We start from the raw sequence: 24,502 nt of genomic DNA, 5'->3' as shown, positions 1-24,502 counted from the left end.
GAGGAGGCGGCTCTGGCTTCCAGAGAGCACTAACCGGGCCACGCACAGCGGGAGCGAGGCAGAAGCCGGAGCGTGCAACCCCAGCTCCCGGTTTGCAAAGAATGGAAGTCGCGGTGTGGGACGCCCGGGGCTGGAGAAGCGCTTTTCCAGGACGGCGGCCGCGGGAGCCAGTGCCCAGGACAGCAGGAGGGCAGGTCCCGTCCGCGGGCCGCGCGGCCAGGTGCCGCCGCAGGGCGCGTCCCCGCGCGCCCCTTCCCCCGCCCGCCGACTTCCTGGTTCGCAGGAGGTGGCGGAGCCGCCGGCGGCCGGGTCGCGGGAACCGAGAGGCGGGGGCGGGGGCGGGGGCGGCGTCGCCGCGGTGCTGTCCCCGCGAGGCCGCGGACCGGCCGCCGCTCTGAGCAGCGCGTCCCGGGCGGCGTGCTGGGGTGCGGGCGCGGGGCGACGGCGGCCCCGCAGCGACATGTGACCATGGACCGCAGGACCAGGTGAGCGGCGGCGGGGCCCGGCGTCCGCCGCCCCGGGTGCGGCCTGCCCGGTCCGGCCCGCTGCGCGGCGCTCGGCGCTAGGCCGCAAAGCCTGCCGGTCCCGAGACCCTGCTTCCCCGGGCCGCGCGGCCGTGCGCCGGGCGGCTCAGCGAGCGGGGGTAGGAAGCCGCACCCCGGCGTTAGGGTCGCCCTGGCTCCCTGGGGTGGTTTTCCAGGGTGGTCTGGGATGCTTTCCCTCCGTAGGAAAGGAAAGCGGCGTCTGTTTATACAGCCGCTCTGTGCGCCGCTTGCAGAGTGGGCTGTGCACTAAGGTGGCTCCTCATCATTGGCCATTTTACTTGTAGGGTGTAGGTAAAAAGCAATTTGAATAGCGGTGGTGGCCCTGCTTCGAGGTGTCTTAGAGATGGGTGTTTGTTGCTTTTCCTTCTGAAACTTTACTTTGGGAAGAGATCCCGTCTTTTTTTTTTCCCGCCCCCTTTCTTGCCGTTCTACTCACTATGTATATTTGTGCCACCCTGAAAGGCCCGTTGGATTGCAGAGAAGTATAAAAGTGTAACTGAGTGTTTTTTTACCTAAGACAAATTCTAAACATCCCATGGAAATAGAAATGTTACACAATTTAGAAATCTTTAGTGGCTCACGACGTAGAGAGCAGGGTGAGTAAAACAAGCTTGCTTACTTTTTGGACAATTAATTGCATTATAAGGGAATAATAATAAAAAAATCACCGAGCCCATTTTATACCCGTGAAACAAGTTAATAGCGGGTGGGATGAGGAAGTGGACATTTGTATGGCTTGGCTTTCCCTGTGGTTCTAAATGCATGTCATACACACGCACACACACACTGACACGTATGTATATATAAAATCAATATTTAGAAGTGAGAAGTAGCACGGATATCTTGAAGAAAGCATATGTTAAAAAAGCCAGCGTGCCAGCCCTCCCAGAAGTAGCTGAAATGTACACCACTACTTTTTTGCATTGAGATGCCTTTTACTTTACCAGCTCCCCATACCTCCCCTCCCACTGTGACCAAACCCAAGGCTTTGAGCACTCTAGGGCAGAGGCTATGTAATGGTGAGCTACATCCCCAGACTTAATCTTACACCTTCTGATGGAAAGAGACATTACAGCAGCAGAGTCTTATTTGTTGTAGGTATCTCAGTAGATTTCAGTTTACCATTTGAAATTTAACAAATAAGTAGGCCAAATGTATAAGAAATTAGGAACAACACAAAACAAACCCCCAAACTATTAACTTCGAAAGGAAATGAAGCAAATTTTCTCTTCTCGGTTGGGGTTTTAATGGGGAGGTCATTGTCCAAATCCCTTACAGATAATTTAAAGAAAATAATTTTTGTTAGGTTTTGTTAGCATGGAGTGTGTGGACAGCTCACTACTTCAAACACGTTTGAGTGTAGTAAAGACCATCTCAGGAAAGGCATGTGCAGGCATCCTGTCTGTGGAGCACAGCAGGGATCAGGTTTTCAGTCCTCTGTGTTCACAGCAGCTGCTTTGCAGAGAGCCCTACGGCTTGCGCTGGTTTGCGGCAGCGCAGGGGTGCCCCGGCTCTCCAGTTTTGACCTGGCGCTGTGGAAAGTACTGCTCTATCCTGTGTTTTCATATTGTTTTGATGTCGAATCCTCACAGTCACGCTGAGGTAGGCAGGTACATGGTAGGCGAGGAAGCAGTTTCACAGGTGAAATACTTTGTCCCCAGATGCAGAACTCCAAAGTCTGAACTTTAATTCTTATCAAGCTGATAAAACATTTTCGTTTATGTTTCTGCTACCTAGTCAGGGAAAATCACAGAGTCCACCGAGGCAGGAGCAGGATCAGGTTTAGAAATCAGTCAGTATGGAGATAGCGTTGTTTATATGAACATGCTCTGTGTTCAGTCCTTAGGCCACAAAAGCCCATGTGTACAGAGACCGCATTGTATAGAAGCTTTATAGATAGTGCTTACTTGCTGTGTAAAGTAAATATAACAAGATTCTTTTCATTTTAGGGAAAATCCAGAAAGAACTTTTGACTTGGTGTTGAAAGTGAAATGTCAGGCCTCTGAAGATGAAGGTATGTGTGTTCTCTTATTTCCTAGTGTAATCGAGTATGTCAAAACAAGTGTTAATTCTGTGTTCTGCTGGAGTATGATAGCATCAGGAACCTGATAGCGCCTGGTGTCTATTCCAGTATCTCAAATTGCTAGTAATAAAATAGACGCTAGGTCTTTGCTTCAGGGTTGTAGAAATCATTGGTGTTATCGGTGCAGTTTGGATTTCAACTTACAGCTCAGTTTTTATTCCCTGTTGACAAAATTGCCCTTGTTCATGGTAAGAAGGTATGCCTTTTCATTTTCTTTCATCTGTGTTTGAAAAGTCAGCTGCAAGTTCTCCTGATAGTACCAATGGGACCTTCACCAGTCCCTTCTGATGTTCCTGGGGTGTATAGACTGAGCAGCCCCTTCTGTTGGATTTATTCTAGTTGCATAGCATTTGGGGGGCATGTATGACATAACTGGAAGGTTTTTGTTGTTGGCTTTATACAATGTTCTGGAAAAACAGATGTTTACATTTTAAAGTATTGTGAGTTGTGTCCATTTTGTGTCACCTCTGTGTGTGTATCTGGCAGTGGATTCTCAGTCAAAGGAGAAGGGCATGTCTTTTTGCTTACTTCGTGCATGATATGTCTTCATGGCTGTGAATAGTACATGGCTCATTAGTGGCGTACTTAGCCTACTTAGCCCCCTCGATGGCAAGGCCATGAAGAGTGGGGTTTTGTGGAGACCATTTAGCCATCCTGAAGCCTCAGCGGAAAGTCTGTTAGTCCCAAGACTAGTCAGCAATTACATACTCTTAGGTAATTTGGCTCTGCGCACCTTAAAATAGAGGAGCCCAGCCCAGCTGTGGTGAAATAGGCAAGGCTAATTTTAGGTAGGAAATCACACACATTCTTGGCTCCAGAACTTGTATGTGCTTTGTTTCTGGTCTCCTGGAACTACAGCTCTGATCCAGTTTGCCAGCCTGCAAGAAGAAATCCAAGGTTCTAAGGAACCTCTTTGAGTTAGCGAAATCATTTCCATTGTCCTCTGTGTGGTAAAGTTTGTTCACTTGTCTCTCTCTCCGGGCATAGCCATATCCTGTGTGCAGTTTGGGAATGTTATGCTGAACACATACGCATGTGTGTGTATTAGTTTTTCAGCCCCTACTTAAATTTATAGTGTATTTACGGTATGAGTTAACCGTAAAAGAACTATCACACTGTTAACCTAAGGTGTGTGAACTGGTGCTCATCAGATGTGTCATATAACAGGTTAAGTTCTTTTGGGGATCATGAGAGCTTTATCATTGTTCATGTGTGTTTTGCAGGTCACAAAGCAATCTCATAAAAGTATGAAACTGCTTCATATAACAACTGGTCTGTGCATGTGTTAGTGACTCTGTGACCTTCATGTAAAGCCTCCATGGTTCTTGCTTCCTCCCTTTGCTCCTTCTGCTTTTAATGACCCTTTATTCCAGTGTACAGCTGTTACTAACTTCTTTTATTGCCAGCTCGCCTTGTGGCTGCTGTAAAATTACTGCTTTCCGGAGACGTCTTCATTTGTATTTAGCAGTTTTTGTAGTCTGGTGAGGTTGGACATATCATAAATGGACAAGATAAATAATTTCGGCTTCTCTGCAAGCTGGCCAGTCCATTCTTTGTGTATGTGATATGTGTGCACGTTAGTGTATGTGTTTGTGTGTGCTAACACACATAGTGCTTGCTGTGGTTTGTGCATAGAGGTCAGAAGAGAGTTTCAGGTGTTGGCCCTACCTTCGGCCTTGTTTGTAATGGGGTCTTTTTGTTTTCACAGCTATCGTGTATACCAGGCTAGCTGGCCTTTGAGTTTGGGGGAGATTGTCTCCAAGAAGGGGGGATTTCTTTTTGCTTATTTTGAACATGACATGTGTTTTTAGTTCGTGGTTCGTTAGTGGCATACTTAGCCTACTTAGCCCCTAGATGACAAGGCCAAGAAGTGTGGGGGTTTGTGGAGACCAGTTAGCCATCCTGAAGCCTCGGCGGAAAGTCTTTTGACACTCATAGTCCTAAGACTAGTCAGCAGTTACATACTTTTAAGTAATTTGTGTATGCACATTGTAAAATACGTATTTTAAGGTTTACACTTGTACAATGATAAAGCTCCCATGATTCCCAAAAGAACGTATCCTGTTGTATGACATATCAGATAGATACTGTTTCTCACACCTTAGGGTAACAGTGTCACAGTTCTTTTAAGGTTAACTCATACCATAAATAAATTTAAGTAGGGTCTGAAGAGCTAATTATACACTTGTGTGTCTGTTCAACATAACATTCCCAAACTGCATTTGGCTCCTACCTCCTGTTTTCCCTTGACACTGGGATAACATATGTGTACTGTCTCACTGAACTTGAGTTCTGCGGATCCAGAACTTAGGTCTTCTCATTTGCACCCTATCCACTGAACCATTTCTGTAGCTCAGACTACCTTAAACCAAGCCCCCCACTCCATGTTGGTGTTGGAGATTGAATTTAATATGGGTGTACGCTTTATGAAAGTCTGAAGCGCTGAGCTGGGGCCTCAGCTCTTCAAGTCCATTCTAGCTTACTACTTGGCAGCAGATTCTACAGATCTAAAACTGGTTTTTGTTTGTTCTGTTTGTTTGCTTGTTTGTTTCTCACTGCTGGCGTTCAGGCTGGCCTCAGACTTGGGATCATTGTACTCTAGCTTCTTGAGTGCTGGGATTGGGCTGTGCCACTACACCTGGCTTAAAGATGTTTTTAAAGCTAAATTCAATCACATCAAAAACTTCACCTTTTCCTCCTTTAGTGATTCTTTAAATTATATAGCTGTCGTGAATATTTTAGATTCTATGAAGCTATGATCTTTTGTGTTGTAAAGAAGTCATGGTGCCTATAAACTAAGTGGGTTCTAAAGTAAAACTTTATGCCAACTTGAGAGTTTGATGTGTCTATAATATTTTATTAATTACCTTTTATTGGTGACCATATAAAGAAGAATATGTGGAAGTTCTTTGAGAAGTGTTAGAATATTTCTTTTTAACTGTCAAGATTTGTCTGTTTAAAAAAGACTCTGGGTTGTATTTTGGTTTGTCTGGGAGTTAGTTCTATCACTATGATAGACTTGGAGAGTAAGCCATGTAAATTAGGATGGTTTTACAAATGGCCCTGAGACTAAGGACATCCATTTGACAGTCTGTAAAAGAGGAATGCCATTGGGTGAGTCAGCAGCTCTTATTATGAAATTACAAGTACTGTCATTCCAAGGCTTAGATATCTTGTGGTTTCAAGATGGCTATCAGTGGACCTTGGAAGCCTGCTTTCTTGAATAAGCCTGCAGGTGGAGAAGGAGGCTTTGGCTTTCATGACTCTTTCTTTAGAGCCAGAAATTTTCATTGCTAAAATCTCTCAGAAAATGTCTTGTTGACTCTCAGTGGTCAGAGTTGTCATGGCTATGACCATTGCTTAGGAGGACATCGTTTACCATGTAGGATGGAAGGCTGGGGTTGGAGGTTGGGTGAGTATTGTGATTGGCCTGCTAATTCATTGGCAAGAACATCTATCAGGAGACTAGCTGATGTATTCTTTGTAAGGGGTTGTTCAGGGCATCACTTTATTCTTTTGATGGCTTCTTTCATCAAGCAGAAAATCTGCACTAAAATTAAACATTTTTAATCTTCATGTTAAAATATTTGACATTCTCATTCACTTTTTCATAGAGAACTTAGAATCTTTCATAAGTATCATGTATATCATCAGAAATAAGATTGAAAAATAAATTTGGTTTTGTTTATGTGAGTGTATGTGTGTGTATAAAGGTCCCTGTAGAAGTCAGAAGAGGGAAGGGTATCTCTGGGACCTGGAGTTACAGGTGATTGGGAGCCACCTGGCCTGCGAGCTGGGACCTGAGCTGGAGTCCTCTGGAGGAGCAGCAATTGCTCTTGGTTGCTAACCCATCTCATCAGTACCTAGAAATAAGTTATTATTTTGGTTCATTTGGAATTGAATTAGTTGGTGAACTACAGCTTGGCATAGCAGATCTTCAGAGAGATCTACCAGACAGATCTGTTGCTGTCTGGACTTGTTTCAAGGCATTTTATTACTATTTCTGAACACAACACAGTTTAGGACACTGAAAAATAAGTTTAGTTTGGAGTTTCCTACAGTTTTGAAGCTTGCTGTGAGAGGAACTGATGGTGTTTCTCTGCTCTGTCCCCTGTTTGTTAATAGAATTGTTTCTGGTGATGTCTTCATGTCAACTGTTGCCTCTTTTTAATGGAGATTTTCCTGACAAGACAATCTTCCAGTAGCTTGTATTCCAAAGCACAGTGCCACAATTTAGATCTTAATGCTGTTCTTGGTGGTTCTCCAAGCTCACTGCCTTTGCCTGCCTTGTGCTCGCCCACTTTCCCACAGAGGCAGGAAGGCACAGACACAGTTCTAATAACAGAACTTACGTGAGTCCACCTCTACCACTTTCCCCAATGAGACTGGGCACTTCAAGGAAATGAAAACTATCTGTTGCTTAGGAAACGATTCCTTGTCTATGGCTTTTTTTCTTGGGTGGTGGCTTTGGGACTCTCTTCTCTTTGTTTTTATATTTATCCTGATGCTAACTGACTATAAGAAGTAGCAGCAGCAGCTGATATTTATGTAGTGTTGACTTGAAGCCAAGCACAAGTCTGCGGATTTAAAAGATGTACTAGGTAGGTTCTTAAGTCTCATAAAAATCTTAGGGGTAGGAAGTGCTACTCTCATGAAGAAACCAAAAGCACAGAGAAATTAAGAAAGTTGCCTCAACTATGTTCCCATACTCTGAGTTTAATCACTTCTTTCTTGCTTTCCATTACATAGTGCCCTATGAAAACTCATCGTGGCCTGTTTTAACATGAGGGTATAGACAGTTAATTATAGGTGCTTCAGATAATTTTAAACTCGAATAATGTAGTTTTTGAAATTGATAAATTAATTATAATTTCTCTTAAAACAATTACTAAACGTTATCTTGTATAATTCCTTTTATAGACTGACTAGATTGTGTCCCTATTTTTCTTTCTTTCCTTTTTTTAATTGTTTCTTAAATTTAATTTAATTTTATTAATTACGCTTTATTCACTTTGTATCCCCCCATAAGCCCCTCCCTCCTCCTCTCCCAGGCCCACCCTCCCTTCCCTTTCTTCAGGCATGCCCCTCCCCAAGGAAGGGGAGGTCTTCCTCTCCTTCCTTCTGATCTTAGTCTATCAGATCACATCAGGAGTGGCTGCAGTGTCATCTTCTGTGGCCTGGTAAGGCTGCTCCCCACTCAAGGGGAGGTGATCAAAGAGCAGGCCAGTCAGATTATGTCAGAGGCAGTCCCACTTCCCATTACTATGTAACCCACTTGGACACTAAACTGCCATGGGATACATCTGTGCAGGGGTTCTAGGTTATCTCCATGCATGGTACTTGGTTGGAGTATGAGTCTCTGGGAAGACCCCTGTGTTCAAATTTTCTGGTTCTGTTGCTCTCCTTGTGGGGTTCCTGTCCTCTCCAGATCTTACTATTTCCCACTTCTTACATAAGATCCATGCAATCTGTCCAATTGGCCATAAGTCTCAGTGTCTGCTGAGAGGGCAGAGCCTTTCAGAGGCCCTCTGTGGCGGGTTCCTAGGTTGCTTCCTGTTTTCTTCTTCTGATATCCATCCTCTTTGCCTTTCGGGATGGGGGTTGAGCATTTTAGTCAGGGTCCTCTCTCTTGATTAGTTTCTTTAGATGTACAGATTTTAGTAGTTTTATCCTATGTTATATGTCTATATGAGTGAGTATATACCGTGTGTCTTTCTGCTTTTGGGACAGCTTATTCAGCATGATCCTTTTCAGGTCCCACCATTTACCTGTAAATTTCATGATTTCCTTATTTTTCATTGCAGAGTAATACTCCATTGCCTACTTTTCATTTATACAGCTTATGTCTCCATTCTAAATGACTCTTTGATCTAACACTTTTATTATCAGTTTCAAACACATCGTTTAGCAAACTTTGTTTTCTTTATTTCCATATCATTATCTAGATTATTTCTCTTAGGATCAAATTACTTTGCTATAGAGTTTTTAATTTTATTTTATTTTACTTTAATGATCATCCAACTTAGTATTGACTTACCTATTTTTTAAATCTCTGACTATGGTAACAGTTTGATATTTTCTTAAATCAGAATCTTAAGTCAAATAATTTTTAGTGTTCCCCATACTTTTTATAAGAAGGCATTTATTAACCTCCATTTTCTTCTTTTTTTTCTTGATAGTGTGATGATAGTTTGCTGAATACAGCATTTTGACACTGTTCTTAAAGAGTTTAATATAGTCATGTGTGGTTATGAAGGTAGCTTAATTGTTTGTTTACCTTGCTTCTAGTAAATTCTTCATGAACCACATTAGTTATTTTTCTTAAGAGAGTGCTCACCACACAATCTGACATCCTTAGTGAATAAAGAATGAAATACTATATAAATTGGACCTAGGTTAGTGCTGTCCATTGGATAAGCAGATGCTGGCTGATTCAGTTAATTCAGAGAGCTGCTTGTAGAATGATTTTAAACACAAACTGTGCTTATAGAAATGATTTTAAATACAAACTGCCATGACTGTATCAGGAACATTAGTGAATGGAAAAAAAAAAAAAGAACCAGAAAGGAAAACAAACATGACTGGTTCTGGGTTTTGGCACCACATGAATGGAGAGAGAGAGGGAGAGGGAGAGGGAGAGGGAGAGGGAGATGGAGAGGGAGAGGGAGAAAGAGGAGAGAGAGTTAAAAGAAAAGGAAAGGAAAGATAAGTAGTTGTAGGTATGGTGGAGGAGCAAGTTTGGTACAGATATGTGGGAGGGCATAGTTAGAGGGAGAGCTCTGGGAGAGTCTGAGTGGACCTCACAGACTGAGCTGTGCCTGTAAGGAGAGGGGATGGGACAAGACACAGAGAGAGAGGAACTAGCGCCTTAGCCAGGAGGTACAAAGGTACAAAGGGAGCAAGTAACCAAAATGGTTGGAAGGGCAGCCCAGCCACCTGGTGGGTGGGGGCTGGGTATGCCAGCCAGGCGACCCTGTAACAGGTAGGAATTGAGGATTGCAGGGGAATCTAGAAGCCAGCTTCTACTTGGATATGTTAAATGGGCGCCTCAGCCTTTGTCCCAGGTTTGAAACCTAAGAGAAATATGTATGTATGTAGTGGGTATGGTAGTGTGTCCTGTATCCTAGCATGCTGCTGTATAGTGAGACCATGTCTCAAAGTACATGTGTGCGTACACACACACAAACACACACACACATACACACATACATACACAGTGGATGTGCTTTGATGTACCCTGTGCTTAGGTTTCTCATCTTAAGTACACACGTTTCCCTTCTCACATCACAAGAATCCAGTCAGCGCAGGAAGTAGAATGCTAGTGAGTAATATGCACACCGAGGTGCTATAAAAGATTTGACATCATTGACCAACATTGTCAAATCTGTAAGTAAAATGTACTTAGAATACTTGTCTTAGCATATTTGGACTGTGTTCATTAACGTGTACCATGCAAGTCCCTTTCCATCCAGATGTGCTAGGACACAGGAGGGTGCTGTACTGGGAACAGATACACTGCTGCACTCCTCAAGCACATGAAACACTTCACTGCCCCAGAGATACTAACTGGGAACAAAGTTTACCGTGAGTCTTTAGAACCATATTTGTGGAGTATGCCACCCCTGCCCCCAGGAGCAAATAGTGAAGGGTGTTCTTTTATATTTCTGTGGGGCGTGATTGTTTCTTCTGAGTTGCTACCTGTGTAATGTGCAGGTCAAACACCATCATTCTGCATGTGCTCCTTGTGACTTGGGTCATGCTCAGTTATTTTCATGTCTTTTGCTGCTACTGCAGTCTGAGGTGACCCTTGTCTTTGAACTTCGCTGGTTCCCACTGTGATGTGGGGCTCCAGAGCCCCTACTGCACTTGTGTTCACAGTGCTGTGCTCTGGGGCTGCTGGTGGCCATTGCTGAGCTGGTATGGTGTAACACGCTGGCTAGGCTTTTCCTTGGGATATTTTCCTACATTTCCAAGGTGATGTGTTTTTAGAATGCTTGTGACAATAGTCTGTAACTGTTAGTTTTTTTTTTTTTTAATGTTTCTAGTCTTTCCTGTAAATCTGTGCTTTTGATTTGTGAGTCAATTAATATTTTATCCACTGTGGTATACACCTTAACATAAGTTCATAGATTTATTGGCAATGTATATTTGGGTGCTATTTCAAGCAAGTAGCCTGTTGGTTTTATAGAACCTCTCTCCTATGGAAATGAATTTTAGTGTTTAATCTTCCAAAACTTTTCAGAGCTTCAGTTCTTAGCTTTCTGGTAAAGGAGGGTTATAAAAGCTCAGACAATCTTGTTTGTTGACTATTGTTTACTCAATTTAGAAATGATTCAACCTAACTTTGAGTTCTTAAGACACTGGAGTATTCCTGTGTTATAAGATTGAATGCTGTTTCAGGCAAAGTCAGAATTTCCATTGTATGTAAATTCAGGATAAGTTGGTTTACTTCAGGTAGTAATTTAATTTTATCTATAGAAAAATATGTATTAGTTCTTATTTGTGTAATGGGCTAGTCATTGGCCTAGTGGAAAAACTTGCCCACAGAGGCCCTGAATTGAGGTTTGAGAAGTATTTGTTTAGGAGGTCATAGCTCAACAGTAAGTTCTTGACTAGCATGTGTGAGGCCTTGGGTGATGTTAATGCTCAGGACAGTAGAATGAATCAGAGAACTGGAAGTTTACTGGAGGGGAAGTTGCTTTGCTGAACACTTCTGAGCTACTGTATTCCACCCCCTCCTCCCCCTCATTGTGTGTGTGTCTGAGGACAGTGGAGCTGTGGGGTGATGGAGGGTGTGGCCATTAGACATTTCCTACCCATCAGTTGGGTGTGAAATGATTATCTTTTCCTCAAATTACTTTGCATTTTTCATATTTAAACTACTGTGAATGATTCTGAGGAGACAGACTGCCTTTGGGGGTGCTGTGGGGCAGTTACATGCTTCCTAGGACTGTGTCAGGACCAAGTAGGCTGTTATAAAATTACCCTCTGCTCTCCAACTCTTCAAACAACACATCAAATGAGTGCGTGTTATTTGAAGGACTAATATGATTAAATTTATGGTGAGGTGCGAACAGCTGATAGACAGCTCTCAAGGGAGCATTTTAATTTTTAAAGAAAGCCTTGTAAACTCAGATTAATTACAAAGATACAGCTTGGGGCTGGAGCTATAGCTCAGTGGTAAGTACCTGGCTAGAATGTGTGATGCCCTGGGTTGATCTCTAGCACTGCCAAATGATGAAATAAAGTAAAATTAAAATTAGATGTGGTTTGCCACAAGGGAACATTCTAGTTGGGTCTTACTTACAGCTTTACTAATACTCTGTAATTCTGTAATTTTTTTAATTAATGGCTTTAATGAGTATGTAAGTATATTTAGAATATGTGTGTAGTAAATTCATTAGATTTTGTTACATATATAACATTCCTAATTAATAAAATAATCATAGTTAAACATCCTTAACTATGGGATTTTTTTTATTTATTTTGTTATTTATTATTTTATTTTTTGAGACAGGGTTTCTCTGTGTAGCCTTGGCTTCGAGGACCCACTTTGTAGACAAGGCTGGCCTAGAACTCACAGAGGCCCACCTGCCTGTGCCTCTCTAAGTGCTGGGATTACAGGTGTGCGCCACGACTCGTGGCCTTCATTATATTTTTATTTATTTTCCTGATTAGACTTTGAGTTAGACGTTTATAGAAATAGTGATAAAAACAATACTTAGCATTCATGATATGTTAGGAAATATGCCAAGTGTCTATATATACCATATTATTTTTACTATAATTATAGAAGATAGAGGCTGTATTCTTTTCAGAAAGATATATGGAGGGTCAGAAAGGTTAAATCAAGTCCCCAAGATGCACAGCTTTAAAAGGTGGGACTGGGATTTGAACCTATTTCTGTGATATAGAGCTTAAGCTCTTAACTGTTAGGTTTCTCTTAAATCAGTTCTTTAAAGCCACACATTTTTTTGAAAATCCCCAATAATTGCAAGCTTGGCTATAATCATATTATTATCATTACTTTTGAGTTTTAAAGTTGCACTGACTTCTCATTTAGAGTGCATGTGCACATGCATGCTTGCACTGTGGCATGTGTGTGGAGGGCGGAGGACAACCTGCAAGCACATTCACACTCTGAGCTATGTCCCTGTCCCAGAGTTATAGCAGATATGCCTGTTAACAAGGCTATGGGAAGATGTTCCCAAACAGTTCCCAAACAGTCTGCCAGTTTTTAGTCTTCTCATTCATTTCAGTGAGTTTTTCCACGTGACAGTTCTGAGTTAGGCACAGGTAGAAGGATGGCGTTGTTGAGTGGGTATGTCACTTCCAAATTATGATAATAACGCAGTAAAGGCCGTGGTGTGCAGTACTAACACTCCCCTCTCCCTCATTGTGTGTGTGTCCCAGGACAGTGGAGCTGTGGGGTGATGGAGGGTCTGGCCATAAGACATTTCCTACCCATCAGTTGGCTGTCAGGTGATTATCTTTTCCTCAAATTACTTTGCATTTTTCATATTTAAACTATTGTGAATGATTCTGAGGAGACAGATTGCCTTTGGTATTTACACTTACATCTAATGCAGTGGTTCTCAACCTGTGGGTTGTGACTTCATGTGGGTCGTGAAGAGTTGAGCGACCGTTTCATAGGAGTCACATATCAGATATCCTTCATACCAGATGTTTACATTATGATTCATAAAGTAACAAAATTACAGTTATGGAGTAGCAGTGAGATAAGTTTATGGCGGTGGGTCACCACAACATGAAGATCTATATTAAAGGGTTGCAGCATTAGGAATCTAATGGTAAAACTAAGGAATGATCCCTGCTAAAGTAGTATAGCTGCCAGTTCTTACAGGCTGACTCAGTGTGTGCATTGACTTGAACACCCAGGAAAGCACCGGCTACCTGTCTCTTAAAATTATTATTATTATTAACTACTAGGTTAATAGAAACAAGGAAATCATGAAATTTGCAGGCAAATGGATGGAACTAGAAGAGATCATCCTGAGTGAGTTATCCCAGAAGCAGAAAGACAGTATAGAATATACTCACTTACAAACAGATATTAGCCATATAATACAGGATGGCCATTCTATAATCCATAGATGTAAAGAAGCTAAATAACAAGGAGGACCCTAGGGAAGATGCTTAATTCTCATTCAGAAGGGCAAATAGAATAGACACTGGAAGTTATTGAAGAGAAGGAACAGGACAGGAGCCTATCATAAATGTCCTCTGAAAGACTCCACCCAGCAGGGAAAGGAAGTAGATGCTAAGACTCACAGCCAAACTTTGGGCAGAGTCCTAGGAAAGAATGAGGGAAATAGAAGGACCCAGAGTGGACAGGAACTCCATAAGAAGACCAACAAAGGCAACAAACCTGGGCCTAGGGAATCCTGCAGAGACTGATGTACTAATCAAGGACCATGTATGGAGAGGATCCAGACCTCCTGCTCAAATGTAGCCTACGGGAAGCTCAGTCTCCATGTGGGATTCCCTACTAAGGGGAGCAGGGGCCATCTCAGACATGGACTCTGATGCTGGCTTTTTGATCACTTCCCCCTGGCAAGGCAGCCTTTCCAGGCTACAGAGGAAGAGGATGGCAGTCCTAATGAGACTAATGATATATAGGCTGGGGTCAGATGGTAGGGGAGGAGGTCTCCCCCTTGCTGAGAAATAGGAGGGGGCAAAGGAGGATGGTGAAGGTGGGACCAGGAGGAAATGAAGGAGGGGGCTACAGTTGGGATGTGAAGTGAATAAATTATAAAAATAATTAAATTAAAAATTATTATTATTTTATTATATTTTTGTAGCAGTGTTGGGGTTGAGCTCTGCACTGAACGATATCCCCAGCCTCTGGGCTGATAAAGGGATGGAAATTCTCAGCTGGTATTGAGAATTTAGAGATGGCTCAGCGGTTAAGAGCACTGGCTGCTCTTCCAGAGGTCCTGAGTTCAGTTCCCAGCAACCACATAGTAGCTCTCAACCATCTATAATGAGATTTGGTGCCCTCTTCAAGCCTGCAGGCAGAACACTGTATACATAACAAATAAATCTTAAAAAAAAGTGGTTGGTTATTAAACTTGTTTCTTTAAAAAACACATAGTTTCAAAAAAAATGAAGCTACAGATGTTAAAAAAAATACGAACATGTTTATGAATACTATAGGTCACTGACACCCTGAGTGTTATCCACTAGATTTTCAGCTTTTGAAGTCAACTGCCTGTCTCACTTGGGACTTTGAGAAGGTATCATATATAGAAATGCTGTTCAGAATTACTTCATTATCTAAATTATCTCCTGTTATTAAAGTGAATTAGAAAAAGATTGTCTTGTATTCCTCAAGCCTGGTGGAGATTTTTAAATCTTTTAGAAAATGTCACTGTAAAAGACTTAGAAAGGCTGCAGATTTTTATCATCACTTAAAATGAGTGTACCATTTAAGACGTTGTAAAAGTAGAACTGTTGATAAACCACAGACTGACTTGGTAGGCAGAGATGATAAAGATCAGTCAGGGCCCTTCCTCTTTCAGTTCCTTCTTATTTATCACTTGAGCCTGTAAAAGAGTATATAGCTATCAGTGTAGTGCATTTAATGGTTGCCTGTTAGATGTGTAAGTTTCCAGAAATTAGTCATCTCAGAAATAGCTATTTCTGGGGTTGGTAGAAGAAATGCACTAATATAAGGGTGCATTTGGTCTTCAAATTTATAAGTAATTTTGATTAGGCAGGCTTAAAACTTTGTTACCTGAACAGCTCTAAAACATACTTTGCTGTTATTTTATGAATGCTCTGTGTTTCTAACATTAGTTGGATTTAGACTCCATCAGTTCAGGTGTCTGTGTGCTCGTAAAGGGTTATTGTTTTAAACTCTGTGTGTGTGTGTCTCTGTCTGTGTATGGGTAAGTGCACAGGAATGCAGATGCCTGTGGGGGCACCTGATGTGCATGCTGGGACCTCAACTCCAGTCCTTGGGAATAGCCTCATGTGCTCTTAACAGGCGAGCAATCTGTCCAGACCCCTAGGTGTGTTTTAATGCTTAGGAACACAATATATCTTCAGGGTATGTATATTGTTGCCCCTTAGATAATATCCATAAAATGGTTTAAAAAGGAATTAGAAATAGTTCTTGTTAGAGGCCAAGTATTTCAGGTCCCATTTTGGAAGAGGAAATTGTGTAGTTATTTTAGAATTTTGAAAAAACACCTTGAATAATTTAAATTTTTTCTATAAATCAAATAGTACTTCTGTAATAGTTGTAAGGCAACTAATATACTTAATTTATTTGGCTTAGAAAAATATGTTATTATTTACTATATAGTTATATATAAAAATATATGCTATGTATTTATGTATATATAAATTTATTATATATAAAAATGTATATAAATCTGTTTTATATGTGTATGTATACATATATGTGTGTATAGTATGTTATATATGATATATACATATATGTATATATTATGTTGAATATGTATATATATGCACATAAATATATAACATATATATAGTTGGTAAAACAGAGGACTTAAACAAGAAGTTTTGGGATCTTATTGTTTTGCTGACGTTTGTGGTTTCATGATGAACACCTGCAGTGTAATCTTGACAGTAAGGGACATCACTTTTTATAAAGATTGTATGTTTACTGTGAACAGATCCAAACGTGTTAAAGAAGGAATGTTGGCTGGGAATTGATAGGAAAAAAAATTATACCATGCTAATGTTTAATGTCAGTTACAGCATTGGTAGTGATATTGAATGCTTACCCTAATAATAGTAATATTTAAAGTTCATTAAATATTTAAAGTTCATAAAGTTTGGACAAAGGATTTGAAATATTTGTAAATCACAAATCTGTAAATATTTGTGAGATTTTAGTGCAGTAGTTAAAGACATAATTGAATACATAGTGTTCTGCATGAAGTGTATCGTTTTGCCGAGTAGAAGTATATAAAGCATAATAACTGCATGATAACAGTCTACCATGGTCTGCCAGGCAAGTGTGACTGTCCAGAATCCCCTGCAGCTGCCAAGTGTCTGATTCTGACCACACTACTGACTAGGCACATGGCATTGGCCAAGTCCTTTAATGTGTATTGCTTTCATCTTCTGTGTTTCTACACGCTTGGCATGGCATATCATCAGTTTTTATGAGAGTTAAGAAGATAGTGGTAGAGAAGAGTCTTGTAAACTGTACTGCTAAACAGTATAGAAAGATATGTATTTGGTTTTTAAGGCCTGTAATGGTTACCTGCATCAAGAGTATAATCACTTGAATAGAAACTGTCAACCTGGAGGAATGGGCAGCTTAATGGAAGTTCATGAGTGGCTTCTTCCATGTCCCTTGTGTAGTGTTTGTGGAACAGGGCAGTGATGGCTCTGGCCTGTTCTGAGCCCAGAAGTTAGTTTTGTGCTGCAAGGTTTGTGGAGAAAAGAAGCTGACATCATTGTGTTTGGCAGCACCACTTACACTTGAAGTAGTTGCCAATGGAGCAAGTGAGACACAGCAGGAATAGTGTGGTTTTGCCTTCCCTTCTTTCCTTCCTTAGGGTCCTGAGCATTGTGCATGCTACATTATGTGTTCTGCCGCTCTATGCCTCTGGCAGGACATACCTTTCTTCTTCTTGTTTTAAAATTAATTTTAATTTTATTTTATGTGCATTATTTCGAAGGCGTCAGATCCCTTGGAATTGGCATTATAGATAGTTGTGAGCTGCCATGTGGGTGCTGGGGATTGAATCCAGGTAGTGCTCTTAACCACTGAGCCATCTTTCCAGCCCGACATACCTTTCTTGTTCATGTCTCCCTCAAAAAAGTTTCACAGGTACTAATCCTAGCAGCAAAATGGGAGTTCCATAATTTGTAAGTTTCAAATTTTTAAGAGTTAACACTAAGAAGTTAAAAAGTTGTTTTGATTGAGATTCAAGGTATTACACAAGAATAGGAGTTCTCAGAGGGTATCAATTGAAAGGTCTGATATATTTAGTTGAATTCCATGAAAATCAATACTAACAAGAGTTGAATATTCCTTATCTGAAATGTTTGGGAAGGACTGTTTTGCATTTCAGGGTTTTTAAAATTTTGGAATGTTTTTATGTGTATGTGTATAAACTTTAGCTACATATAAAAACACTTGTGTCTTATTTTAGATTTTAGATACACATATATATACACACACATGCAATATGTATATTTATATACACATATACAATATCTCGCAATGGAGCCAAAATCTGAAGTGAGATTCAACTTATTTATAGCTTAAGTTAATTTATAATATTATGTGTATATATATGCACATATACAAATTGATTGGAGTTATATATACATATATATGTGTGTACACACACCACAAACAAATGTGTACAAATGCACACATGTAGCTTGGATTTTTTGAGACAATGTCTCTTTCTATTGCTTGAATTGGCAGGGAACTACTATTTAAATGGACTAGCCTTAAACTTATGGCAATCCTTTTGTCTTAGTCCGCAAGAGTGGAATTAGAGCCTGAGGAAGTCAGATTTGGAACTGTTCATTTGTGATCTCATGTTGATGCTCATGGCGTCAAAGTTTTGAGGGTTCAGATTTTTGGAGGAGGAATGTTCTGTCTGGACTGCAGTTTATAATTAAAAAGACAGTACATTTAGGCCTATTCACCAATAACATCAATTCTGCTTAACTGGATTTGTTTATAACTTTCTGGATTGAGTATGAAATTTAAGTGGGGTCTAGGAATTATCTTTGAAGTAGGAGTCTGTTAAATCATTTGATACATATCTTTTCTATGGGTAATGTAGTCAAGTTCACGAAGCTTATATTTGCCAAATTAATCAAGACTACATTCATCCCTTATGTCTTGATTATAGTGTTTCTTAATTTTATGTATATATGCCATAGAAAATAATGGTAATTTTGTGACACATCTGGGAAAATAGACCTTCAGCAAGAGCAGACTACTGTCCTGACCTAAGACCAGGGTCGAAGGCTTATTATGGTTCCAGTCTTTTAATCCATTAGTGTCATACACTAGACTATATCCTTCATGGCCTTTTTGGTGATACCTACTTATTTTTTACATTGCTGTTTTATTCTAATTTAAGATGGCAGAACTCTACAATGAGACTGGACTTGAAAGAATTTGAGCTACAATTATGACATAATAAAGCTTTTTGAGACTTAGTTTTTAAAATGAGTTTTTAAAATGAGAGCAGTTAAAGCCCCTTCTCTTTTTATCATAAAGCTGTGAGGAATAATGGAAGTAACAGCACACACACACACACACATGTACATGTGTTTGAAACAGGAATTTTCATTATAATTTAAGCAGGTATATTCCTTTATAACTCCCTTTCTGTAATATATACATATATGCATATTTAATATATATTGATCTAATGTCACAGTGCACCACTAAGGGTTTTGATTCTAAGCCTTATAGAGAGGAGAACTGCAGAATTTAACAATGCCAATAAAAATTACGAATATAAGGGTGCTCTTCTCCTTTCCTCTGCCATCCTGTGCCCTACTTGGTGTTTTGCCCTGTCTTCTCATAAGACTGTCAGAATCAAGCGATTCCTGACCAAGAAACAAAAGCATCCTATTCCTCTGGATTCGGATGAAAACTGGTAACAAAATCAGGAACAACTCCAAAAGAAGACATTGGAGGAGAATGAAGCTGGGTCTATAGTGATTCACACAGTAGCAAGACTAAAGGTTTATACTGAATCATGGTCATCAGTTGATCCTACCAGATGGAGTTCAACATTTTTAACTTATAGACTTGATCATGTCTAAACTGGGGATGTAGTTTGCCTAGGGTCTCTCAGTGGAACCTAGGTCAGGATAAACTGGCCGGCCATCGGATCCAAGGGATCAATCGCTCCACCTACTTAGTACTGGAATCATAAGCACACATGACCACTACAAGCTACAGTTTTATTGTGACCAGAGCCTGAAAGTTTTATGGTTGATACCCTGCTTTTCTCTCATCTTAATAGGCAGTCTTGTGCAGTGACTCTTGTGTTGAGGTCATTTGTTAAAGTGGCTGGGACTGAGTGCGGTGTTGATCTCTTTGGGAACACTATTTCTCGTCTGCATGTGTGAACACAGCATGCTCTTTTTCATGGAAGAACTATTATTATTTCCTCAAGCGTCCTACAAAGCTCAGTGTCTACCCAGCAGGGCTCTGACTGCTGCTAGTGTTTACTCTTCTCAGTATTGCTCACTTTGCTTTTCTTCTTGTTTCTCCTCTTTGTCCATTTTTTTTTTCTGTTGACTCTATTTCTTTCCCACCTTCTGCCTGGACTGTGTTTCATTTCTCAGGGCCTGTTTTCTTCTGTCAGTTTTGCTGGGAGGACACATTGCAATGATCACCTATTCCACTGTTGAGTCCATACTAACTGCCATTTCTGGATTGTGTCTTGTCTTCAGTGACCAGCTTGGTTTGCAGACATTTAAAGCACTATGTTAGACTCTTAAGTCCCAGTGGCATGTTTGTTCCATTGATTGTTTGGTCATCTGCTGAACATATAAAAATGCCTATATTTTTGATAACTCATTTTAATTATACAAATATATTGGCTCTATGGTATGCTCCCATAATGCACATATCATGTTTGCCCCTGTCCATGCTGCCTTTTACTGTCTCCCCACCTTGTCTCTCTGGAGTCCCCTTCCTTTTCCCTAATATTTTCTCTCTCCCTTTCAGGTTGACTTTTAAAATGTCACATGATGCTACACAGAATGTGTAGATAATCCTGTGCTACCAAAGAAGTATGCAATTTAGAGATAAAAATGAATTTAGTGCTTTTTTTATTTGTTATTTTTTTTAAGCACTACTACTTTTTTTTGTCAAAAAGAGTTCTTGAGAGCCAAGCGATTACAACTATTATGTGATTGAAGTATCTCTGCTATTAATAATCTTGCTGATCATGACCATTTCTTATTTGAAGACTCATTTACCAAGGAGGTGATGGGGAAGAGCTGTTCTGAATCAGATAGTAAAAACATGTGATCACAACTAACCTTTTATCTGTCGGTTTTATTCCATGTTTTTTTTTTTTGTTTGTTTGTTTGTTTGGTTTTTTTGTTTTGTTTTGTGGAGTGTTTGGATGAAAAAAAATCTCTTCAGTTTTTTTTTTATGCTAGATAAGGGAGTTGGTGATAGAACATGTATTTCCTGATGACTTCTTTTCCTCCCACTTTTGGCACTATTTTAATAAACATTCAACACTGACTCAGTGTTACACTGCATGACTATTTTATGTCTAATATGTTTATGCTAGTAACATTGTGTCTAGTAGCTACATAAGACCAGTTCTTCCCTCCGGTTGTGACTGACAGCAGGAGGCACTCAGCCAGCTCTATTCCCACGGTCAAGCTGTGTTGGAGTTTCATGTTGCTTTTATGGCAACTCTGATAGAGTGGTGGTGACTCACACCACTTCCCCCTTAACATAAGTGCTATTTATTAAAAAGAGCAGAAAAGACAGAATGTAGGTCCCTAGGGATAGGGTGGAGCAAAACAAACAGTGCAAGCATCTCTTGCTTATATGCACTTGCTGCCCTACTTGGCCATTCTGTTATTGAGAGGCATCTTGAAGAAGTGTCAGACAGCAGGCACACAGTTGTCTTCATTAAACCCCAAAGTGGCACATAGAAGCCTTCAGATTTGGGCCCTCATCCAGGCCCTTGGGCTCAAATATATGGTTCTGGCTTAAGACATCATAGGTGAGAAAATCCACAAAGGTGACTTTCTCCCTTGTAAACCGTGAGAATTTCCCCAGGAGTACTGAGCTTTGTTTAAGTTGTGTAGGTAGCTGTTTCCAGCACTGTAGGCTTTCATGGTCCCAGCTGTAGCAGAGCCATACTAGTTGTGAATGGAAATCCACGAGTCTTTTTTTCTAGGATGTCTACTCCTCTCTTTTTTTCTTCAGCATCACCACCAATGTTGTACTTACCTGTGAGATAGCTCAAGACTGCATTACCCTGGGTGAGCCTGTTCTCACTCATAAAGTAGGATGATGGTTAGGTAAAGCTGAACCAAGCTTGAATTCCTAACCAGTCTTGACTTTGGTAGTAGTGAGGAGCTTCCCCATGCATGCATGTGTCTGCTCATAGCCAGCATCAGTGGACCCTAGGAGCATGCAGATGAGTGGTCAGCCCTAGGGTGTTCCGGTAACCTAGAATTGTAGATGACCCTGACAACAGTAAGGTTCAGGCTTTCTCTTATTCCTGGGTTATGGTAGTGTTTGGCTGTGTGGCTTCATGTAAGCCCAGTTCTGCATTTTATTTATATTTGTGTTGGTGTTCTAGTAAATTCCTTAAGTCAAATTTTCAAATGCAAGCAATAATGTCAGTGTAATTGAATTTCATTTGTGTGAAATATGTTCTGTGTTTTGACAGCATTTGAATTAGTATGTGCTAGTGGATAATAAGGCTTACCTTTTACTAACTCCCCCCATCCCCGCTTTAAAAGTCAGCTATTTTTCTCTTTTCATTGTTTTGATATCCCATATAATTTCTCTCTTATTTTGAAGTATGCTGCTCATAAATGTATACCATTGTAGAGGAATTTTAATCCAGCAACATGTCTGCTCTGATCACATCCAGACCTTCTAGGTCTGTCTGATCAGGCTGGAATGCAGACATGCTACACACCTTTAATTCCCTTAGTATACACCTTTAATTCCCAACAATTTAGGTTAGGTTAGCTTGTAGAAGGTAGCAACCATGTTTAGAAAATGACATCTTATTGAGGGATAGACAAAGTGACAAATCAGAGAAAGATTTGACACTTTGAGTCAGAGATAGGATATGCCCAACTCCCATGAGAAAGGATAGGAAAGAGGCAATTAACAGTGCAGGGTGAACTCTGTTGAGTTCAGTTGAGTGGAGTTGAGTTCATTTGTTTGTTCATGCAGTTCAGTGTAGGTCAGCAGAGGCAGTTTTAGCCAGAGGATAAAGAAGGAGCCAGAAGATCAGAACAAATTGCCATCTCCCTAGGGCCAGGTATAATTTATATTTTTGTTGATTTTTACCAAAGATTTGTTGAACACAAGGAAGAAATCAGAAGATGAAGTTTTCTGTGTTTCTGATAAAATTGTCTCATTACAGTTACACCTTAACTATGTAGAGAAATTCAAGTTAATTGAATTAAATGGATATAATAACTTGAGACTAAAGCACTATTTGCTGAACAGTCTTAATTATGAATTCAAATCTTTAAACAGGTAAGTAGAAAATTCATATTTTTCTTCTGTCATTTTGGATAATTTTTGCAGGCACTGAAAAGATCCAGTTTTCTTCCAAGATTGATAATCTATATTAATAATAAGGGATAATCTATATTATCCCTTTCTTTAAAATAAAAATAGTGTGTCCTAGGTGCTAACCAGCTTTATTAATATTTTCAGAGAACCAATTAAGGGTTCCTTTTATTTGTTCACAGTTGTTTTATCTGCTTCATTGAATTCTGCTCATTATTATTTTCTACTCATATTCACTTTGAGTTTATTTTCTTTAGGTTTCTTGCTTTGGAATCAGAGCATTGATCTTAAAGTCTTCTTTTATCTTATACAGCGGTTCTCAACCTTCCTAATGTTGTGACCCTTTAATACAGTTCCTCATGTTGTGTGACCCCAACTATAAAATTATTTGCATTGCTACTTCATAACTGTAATTTTGTTACTTTTATGAATCATAATGTAAATATCTGTTTTCTGATGGTCTTAGGAGACCCCTGTCAAAGGGTCATTCAACCCTCAAAGGGGTCACACCCACAGGTTGAGAATCACTGGTCTAATACAATTATAAATACGTAATTTCATCTTTAGGCAGTGTTTCAATTGCAAACCATAAGTTTGGATATTTGCTTTCATAATTATATACTTAGAAATACTTTCTAATTTCTACAGTGTTTTGCTCTTTAACAATGCATTATTTAGAAATATAGCATTTAATTTCCATTTTTCTGTTATACTGTTATTGATTATAAACTTTTTTAAAATTTGTTTTTAAATTTAAGTCAGAGCATATACCCTGTATATTATTAGTCCTCAAAAAAGTGTGTTCTATGTTGTGGTTTCATAATGTGGCTTATCTTGGTTAAGACTCACTGTGCCATAACTAGAATTTATACCTCAGGTGTGTAAATGTCAGTTAGGCAAAGTTGATTGGGAGTGTTCTTCAAGTCTTTTATGCCTTTTCTGACATTTTTGTGTCTTTCAATTACTAAGAATGTTAGAATTTCCCATGTGATTGTTTTATTTCTGCCTCTCAGATTTTTTAGTTTTGTTTCACATACTTTGAAGTTAGTTTGCGAAGATGCACAGTTAGGGTGGTGATCTCTTCTCCTGCGTGCTGGTCAGGTGGTCTGCCACTGAGCTGTGTCCCCAGCGCTTTGTCACATTTTGTTTCAGGGTTTCACGGCTGGCCTGAACTTACTCTGCAGCCACATCATGTTCAAAGTTTTGATCCTTCTGTCTCAGCCTCCTGAGTAGGGTATTGCAGGCTTGTGCCCAGCCCCAGGTGCTGATTTTCTTTATGAGCTAGCTCTTTTTTTTAAATTATTTACTTTTTAAATTAATTACATTTTATTTAACTTTGTACCCCAGCTGTAGCCCCCTCCCTCATCACCTTCCTTTTCTCCTCCCATGCCCCTCTCCAAGTACACTGATAGAGGAGGTCCTGCTCCCCTTCCATCTTACCCTAGCCTATCAGGTCTCATCAAGACCGGCTGCGGCTACATTGTCCTCCTCTGTAGCCTGGCAAAGCTGCTTCCTGCTCAGGCGGAGGTGATCAAAGAGCCAGCCACTGAGTTCATATCAGAGACAGTCCCTGTTCCCCTTACTAGGGTACCCACT

At 40.2% G+C, this 24,502-nt stretch overlaps 1 protein-coding gene and 1 pseudogene across 3 annotated transcripts in view; both read left to right on the top strand.

The window, feature by feature from the left end:
• The first annotated feature begins 371 nt into the window (after window positions 1-371).
• Dennd1b (DENN domain containing 1B) overlaps window positions 372-24,502 on the top strand; it is a 227,737-nt gene continuing 203,606 nt past the window's right edge. For 2 of the 3 annotated variants that reach the window (XM_055624574.1, XM_055624573.1), the window contains exons 1-2: window positions 372-485; window positions 2,495-2,559. In XM_055624574.1, coding sequence (XP_055480549.1) covers window positions 469-485; window positions 2,495-2,559 — 82 coding nt within the window. In that variant the 5' untranslated portion in view covers window positions 372-468. Of the gene's footprint in view, window positions 486-2,494; window positions 2,560-24,502 lie in introns of those variants that run through there. The other variant, XM_055624576.1, reaches the window with a different exon arrangement.
• Window positions 17,861-19,327, top strand: LOC129689240 (60S ribosomal protein L39-like; annotated as a pseudogene).

This window comes from Psammomys obesus, unplaced genomic scaffold (genome assembly GCF_907164565.1).
Source record: "Psammomys obesus unplaced genomic scaffold, mPsaObe1.curated_primary_1811, whole genome shotgun sequence".
Classification (NCBI taxonomy): domain Eukaryota; kingdom Metazoa; phylum Chordata; class Mammalia; order Rodentia; family Muridae; genus Psammomys; species Psammomys obesus.
This window is presented reverse-complemented; position numbering and strand designations above follow the sequence as displayed.